General features: G+C 37.7%; 1 protein-coding gene across 1 annotated transcript; it reads right to left on the minus strand.

The window, feature by feature from the left end:
• On the minus strand, positions 890-1,780 carry LOC104784428 (glutathione S-transferase T3-like). Its single transcript, XM_010509455.1, has one exon. It carries the CDS (start codon positions 1,778-1,780, stop codon positions 890-892), a length of 891 nt encoding a protein of 296 aa, XP_010507757.1.

A 7,792-nucleotide genomic window follows, 5' to 3' on the forward strand; every position in this document is an offset into this window, starting at 1 on the left:
TAGGATCATCACTGAAATAATCATTCCACAAGTGGTCATGACCGACTTCTCGATTTCTTTCAATGTGAATTCGCTTTTTTCTTGGTTTAGGTGGTGGTTGACTTTGGATTGGTGGAGTAAGAAGATTTTGCCATACATGATTGGTGATTTGATCGCATGTTTGATTAAAACATTCATCAAGTATATCATCAACATCATCATTATGGGAAGAAGAAGAAGCCATTTTGGAGCTTTTGGAAATAAAGAAAAAGTGTTTTGGTGTTTAGAATATAGTGATGGAGTTGTATTTTCATTGGTTTGGTGTGAATATTTTGTGTGCTAGTAGTGGACATATATAGGAAATTTTGGATACAATTTGTGGTCTTAAATGATAAGATAACATGTGGATGGGAAATATTGGATACAATTTGTGGTCTTAAATGATAAGATAACATGTGGTAGATGTACAAAAATACAAAGTCCCTTGTAAAAACATGTGGTGAAAGTACATAATTATACAAAAGTGGTGAAAACAAATCAGCTTGCCCGACTTCATCACTTGATTCCTTCTTTTGGTGTCACGGGTGACCGACTTCGTACTTGACCGACCTGCATTACAATGACAACATCCCAATTATCAAATGAATATCAAAACGATTAATCATATATTCCAATTCTCATAGCATAACAAACACCATATGATTGACAAAGCATCCAAAAACGATTGACAAACAAACTGAAGACATAGTTCACACCATTCGATTACTAACAACAAAAAACACAAGGAGCTTGTCCTAATACATAAAACATTACAAAAGAGACATAGTTAATAAAACACTTGGAGCTTGTCCTAATACATAAAATGCATACAAAAGAGACATAGTTAATAAAACACTTCATTCTCTAACATTCAAACTGATGACATCATGTCTTGAATTAGCTTGTCCTTAAGAGCTTTCTCAGATTCAGTTAGTGAATCCTTTTTAGCAATCAGATTATCAAGCATCACATGCTTCATATTCTCTTTCTTCATAGCAAACTCCTTCTCTTTCAGTTCGAAATCCTTCTGCTTCATCTCATACATCTTCGACACACGATCCAGCTGGAACTCCAAGTAAGCTTTTCCATCTTCCTCCACATCAATCGGTTGGGTGTTAGAGGTTTTTATGAGTTTTCCCTTTGCGACCTTAACACCTTGAGGACGTGGCTGTGATCCATCAATATCATTAACCGGCTGTCCATTGCCTTTAGTAGGTATGGACGCACACCATTTTTGATCATACCTTAAGTCTCGCCAAGCATGCTCCAAGGTAAACCAATGTCCATGATCATTGAAGAATATTTCGTGTGCTAACTTCATCACGTCATCTTCATTCTGCCCACTCGACTTCTCTCTTGTAGCAGCCTCGTAACAACCAACGAACTTGCACACCAAGTCGTTTATCCTCCCCCACCTCTGCTTACAATGGCTCGCCTCCCTCTTTGGCCGACCCACAGCATTCGAACACTTTGCAATGTAATCCGCAATCCTTCCCCAAAAGGCACCAAGTCTTTGCTGATTAGATCTAACCGGATCCTTGCTGGTGTTGAGCCAACCGGAGACAAGCATGATATCATCAGCTGGTAACCATGCATGCCTTGACTTGCGGTTTTCCTGAGGTGATGCAGGTTCAAATGGAGCTTCAGAACATGGACTTAAGAAAGGACTGTATTCGAGGTTTTGTGTTTCAAGCTGAATTTGTAACAGATTGACATAGCTCGAGGAAGGATGATATGGATTCATGTAGTCGTCAGGATCCATATCAAAGGGGTTGAAGGAGAATAAAGAGATTCAAAGGGGTTAAAGGAGAATAAAGAGATTCAAAGGGGTTAAAGGAGAATAACGAGATTCAAAGGGGTTAAAGGAGAATAAAGAGATTCATTTGCGAGTTTATAAGGAAGACTATGAACGAGATTGAAAAGGGTTAAAGGACAATAAAGAGATTCATTTGCGAGTTTACTATGAAGAGGAAGAGTATGAATTTATAAGGTTTACGTTTTTTTACTTTTACAACTAGTTGGTTTAAATTTTGTAATTAAGTCTTTCCCTAAACTACACCAACCACACATTAAACATCTTCACAACCAACTAACACAAAACTTCAAACAATAACATCAATGACTGACAAGACTAATACCTACACTAACAAGTACTAAACACATTTATCACAAACAACAAACAAAACCTTTTACATCAATGATTCACTCTCATACTTTAACTAGCATCAAATAAATGAAGAAAGAAGAGGATGATAATTACCTTACTCCATGGCCGAAGCACACTCTACACTCATCAATCCATCGATATCATTTTTGCCCCATTTAACCTCAATACAAAAGAGAGACATATATCAAAACAAAGACAAAGACACAAGGAGTGGATAATACAATGAATATCAAACAAAGACAACAAAACACAAGGTGTGAATAATACTACAACCAAAATCTCTTTAACACATAACCAGACAAGAACAATCATGTCTAAACATCTCTTTAAACCATCACTTACAAATCGTTATACCAACACATTATAAAACATTACACAAACACACTATAAAACATTACACAAACAGAGCAAATCGGATCACATGGTTCTCAAGAACCGTAATCTGTTTAAACCATCACTTATCAATCGCTTAAAAAAGACAAACACACCATAAACTAACCACAAAAAAACCAAATCGGATCACATGGTTCTCAAGAACCCTAATCCCTTTAAACCATCACTTATCAATCGGTTAAGAAACACAAACCCACCATAAACTAAACACAAACATTACAAATCGGATCACATGGTTCTCAAGAACCCTAATCCCTTTAAACCATCACTTATCAATCGGATAATACTACAACCAACCCACCATAAACTAAACACAAACATTACAAAGCGGATCAAAGAACCCTAATTTTTGAAGAACAAACCAAGAACCCTAATTTCTAGAACAAACATCAAACAACCCTAATTTCAAGCAACCAAACTCAAATCACCCTAATAATACTAATGCCCTGATAAACTTACCCTCTCAATCGAATTCATCCAATCTCTTCCGATTGAATCGCCTACTCCTTCAAATCGCCACCGCTACAATCTCCACGACGATTCAAATCGCCACTGCTGCAGTCGCCTCCGAGAAGATCTCTGCCGATTCAAATCGAGACTTTGATCGAGAGAAAGAGAGACTTTGATCTGCAGATCTTCCTTTCTCGGATCGAGACTTTGAACGGGAGAGAAAGAGAGAAGTTGATCGGGAGAGAAAGAGAGAAAAATTAATCTCGTTTGTCGGCAAATTTTTTTTTTTTCCCTTTTCTATTATTCGCTTGGCCAACGAAAAATGGACACATACCAGTCTCTTATGAACGATTTCAGTATGTAATATAAGAGAGTCTCTTCTTAATTTTCTTTTCTTTTGATTTAATTTTAACCTACCAAATATCTATGAACCCCTCTATGAACCCCCGATAAACATGGTCTAATAGGTAAGCATGTTTACATGTTTGCAGCTTCTTCAAATTTGTATGCATCTGCTAACTCTGTCGTAAAGTTCAATGGACTGAATTACGGTGAATGGTCTGACCAGATCCGGTTTGCATTGGGTATTATGGCTTTGGACTCTGCAATACTAATAGATGAGGAACCTGCAGCCATTACAGAAGATAGCTCTGAAACTGAAAAAAACCTCGTTATGAGATTTGGGAGCGATCTAACAGGCTGAGTTTGAACCTCATGAGAATGACGATGGTAGAAAGTGTTAAGCCATCTATGCCTAAGACAGAGAAAGCAAGGGAATTCATTGAGAAAATTAAGGAGTGTTCACAATCTGAATTGGCTGACAAGTCGATTGTAGGAAGTCTCATGAATGAGCTTACTACGAAAAAATTTGACTGGTCTCAGCCAATTCATGATCATGTGACCCACATGTCTAACTTGGCAGCAAGGTTGTCAACCTTGGGAATGGAAGTTCATGAGAATTTCTTGGTCCAATTCATTATGAACTCTCTACCTTTTGAGTTTAGCCAGTTCCAGGTGAATTACAACACCATTAAAGATAAATGGGACTTTAAGGAGTTAAAGGCTATGTTGGTTCAAGAGGAAGGGAGAATTAAGAAAATGAAGGATCATGTTGTCAATCTTGTGGGTTATGGAAATGCTAGCAGCAATAAAGGAAAACTAAGTAGGAAGGACAAGATGAAGGATAAAGCTTTCATGAAAGGTCCCGAAAGTCAAATCCAGAAGGAAAGGAAGTGTTTCTTTTGCAAGAAAATGGGACACTTCAAGAAAGACTGTCCGAAAAGAAAGGCATGGTTCGAAAAGAAAGGTACGCAACATATTTATGTTTGCTCTGAATTGAACCTTGTTGAAGTGCCTAAAAATACTTGGTGGTTATACTGGTGCTACTACTCATGTGTCTCATATTAAACAGGGATTCAGTTCGATTCAACCCATAAGAGGACCTGAACAATTTTTGTTCATGGGAAACAGAATGAAGGCACGAATTGAAGGCATTGGGACTTATAAGTTGATCTTGGACACTGGATGTCATGTAGATCTTGAAGGCTGTCTCTATGTACCTGAGTGTACTAGAAATCTTGTTTCAGTTAGTAGGTTGGATAATTTAGGTTTTGTTTTTAAGATTGGACATGGTGTTTTCTCATTGTACCGAAATGATAACCTTAATGGAAGTGGTACTTTGTTTGATTCACTTTATCGTTTCAATCTTGATATAAAGTTTTCTAAATCTTTGTTTAATATTGAAAGTCAAGGCATTAAGCGTAGTGCATCTGATGAAAGTTCAGCTTTCTTGTGGCATCAAAGACTAGGTCACATTTTCAAGGAAAGAATTATGAGGTTGGTAAAGAATGAAATTCTTCCTCACTTGGATTTTAGTGATCTAAATGTGTGTGTAGACTGCATGAAAGGAAAGCAGACTAAACACATTACAAAGAAACCAGCCACAAGAAGTACTCAAGTTCTTGAGTTAATACACACCGATATATGTGGTCCGTTTGATGCTCCATCTTGGAGCGGTGAAAAATAATTTATCACCTTCATTGATGATTACTCACGTTATGGTTATACTTATCTGCTGCATGAAAAATCTCAGTCCGTGAATATCCTAGAGATATTCATTAATGAGGTGGAAAGGCAATTAGATAGAAAAGTGAAAGTAGTGAGATCTGATAGAGGTGGTGAGTTTTATGGAAAATTCACAGAAAATGGACAATGTCCTGGTCCATTTGCAAAGCTACTTGAGAGTAGAGGCATTTGTGCACAGTATACAATGCCTGGTACTCCTCAGCAGAATGGTGTAGCTGAGAGGCGGAATCGTACTTTAATGGAAATGGTTAGGAGCATGATTAGTAATAGTTATTTACCCCTTTCGTTGTGGACATATGCATTAAAGACTGCAACATATGTCTTAAACCGGGTTCCTAGTATGGCAGTTCCTAAGACTCCTTTTGAACTGTGGACGGGAAGGAAACCTAGCTTAAGACATTTACGTGTTTGGGGATGTCCAGCAGAAGTAAAGCCATATAATCCACTTGAAAAGAAACTTGATTCGAGGACTGTCAGTGGTTTCTTCATTGGCTATCCGAAAAATCAAAGGGGTATGTATTTTACTGTCCTAAGCATAGTACGAGAATAGTTGAAACGGGAAATGCTAGGTTCATTGAAAATGGTCAAACTAGTGGGAGTGGTGAACCAAGAAAGGTGGACATTCAAAAAATTCAGGTTGAAGTTCCTTCACCTGTCGTCACACCTAAGGTTGTCGTTCCTATTGTTTCAGTACAGTCAAATGAAGCAATAGAACAACATGATGATGTACCAATCCCAGTAGATGAAGGGACAACGGAAAAACGGCTTTTTCATACCCCCACAATAACAATGTGTTGAATTCATACATTTGACTATTAGTCTGGCCTAAACATACATTATGTTTCTAAATATTTGAATTCCATACCCCAACTTCGAAATCACTACCTCAAGTATAATCGATGTGCCAAAATATACAAAAACGTGTTTCTCGATTAACTCTGTTAAGCTTCCGTTTAATCCTTCTGACGTGGATTCCACGTGTACGAAGCGATCCAAACGACGTCGTTTTGGCAAAAGAGAGAATCTAAAATTTTGGCCAAAACGACGTCGTTTTTTATTTGTCTCTCAAAACTCTCGTCCTCTCTCCCGAAACTCTCTCTACGGCGGAAGAACCCTAGAATTTGGACGTTTTCAATTTCGACCCAATCTGAAGGAGATGCATCCAATGTATTCATCATCTAGTTCTGGTAAGTAATAATTTGTGTTTTGGTTGATTTTAGTTATTCAATTTCGATAAAATATATGCGAATTTTGATTTCTATATTTGGCTAAGGGTTGAAAGCGAGCTACAGTCGCCGTAGACAAGAAAGAGGGATACCTAGAAAATGTAGATGTGGTGCAGTGTCTGTAATCAAGACTTCAGAAACATTGAAGAATCCAGGGAGGATATTTTATTGTTGTCCTTATGGCTCAAAGGAGAATAGTGGTCATTTGTTCAAATGGACTGATTTATCTATGGTGGAAGAGATGGAAGAAGTTGAGAGTGTTGTTGAGAAGATACAAGTAGATGTGAGAAGCTTAGAGAAAGGCTTACATGATGTGGAAGCTGAGATGAAGAGTCTAGCAATGAAAAGCCATGGAAGTGAAATAGAATGCATAAAAGCTGTTGCACAAGGATGTGAGAAGGAGATTGGAGAACTCAAAGCCATGATCATTTGTTGTGAGAAAGAGATTCAAGCATTACGTAGCTTCAAAAATTTGATTGTGTGTATTGTAGTCATGTTTGTGCTATATGCTTTAATCTTTAAAGCAATAAGCAAAACCCGTTTATGTAATGGTAATGGAGCTAAAATGCTATAAAGAAATGCTATGAAGAGAGTTGTTTTAGATGATTCCATTTAGATGACAAAGTTTTTAAAAACATCCGAGTCAATAAACAGACAAAAAACAAGCATCCTACATCTTAAACCATATACCAAAAAACCATTATCCTAAACATTCAATCCATCCAAATATTGTCTCCAAAAAACCATCATCCTAAACATTCAATACAAACAACATCATCCTAATCATAATCTATAAAACAACTAATCAGCAAGTGAAATCTGTGATGGTTGGCTTGATTGGCTTGGTTGACTTGCTTGACTTGCTTGACTTGGACCTTCCCCTTGTGTTTTCCTTGGCTTATAGCGATGGACTCCAATATTAGGACAACTTCTTGTGTTATGTCCTACCGTGCTACAATTAGCACAACGCAAAGTAATTCCTGCTCTGCTAATTTTAATTTTCTTTGGTGGAGCGACATCTTCTACAACCTTTGCTTTCTTTTTCCTTTTCTTTGGAGATTCATTTTTGCCCTTGATTCGTTTTTGTATCTTCTTCCGCCCTTTAGTTGGCTCTCTAGGTGGTGGTTGAAGCTCTGTTTCACCAGATTTTCTCCAGAAGTACATACCATTAACTCCCCTCATTGTCTCATTGTATTGAGCCACCCATCTTGATGTCAAATACCAGTCAGAGGTAACAAAATCCTCAGGCTTCAGATTCTTCCTCATCCCAATTACACGCAATACGTGACGGCAAGGAATTCCTGTCATACTCCACCTTCTACATGCACATGTTTTTGCATTCATATCAACCCTGAAACCATGATGAACATGTTCGGCCACCTCATAATGACCATTACCGCAGGGGATTACCTGACAATACTTCAAGTATCTCTGCTCTTCCTTAATAGTCTTG

The sequence above is a fragment of the Camelina sativa genome, chromosome 4 (genome assembly GCF_000633955.1).
Source record: "Camelina sativa cultivar DH55 chromosome 4, Cs, whole genome shotgun sequence".
Classification (NCBI taxonomy): domain Eukaryota; kingdom Viridiplantae; phylum Streptophyta; class Magnoliopsida; order Brassicales; family Brassicaceae; genus Camelina; species Camelina sativa.

What these genes read in the sequence shown, in the direction of transcription:
- LOC104784428 (XM_010509455.1), bottom strand. Translation starts at nt 1,780, where the DNA reads ATGGATCCTGACGACTACATGAATCCATATCATCCTTCCTCGAGCTAT.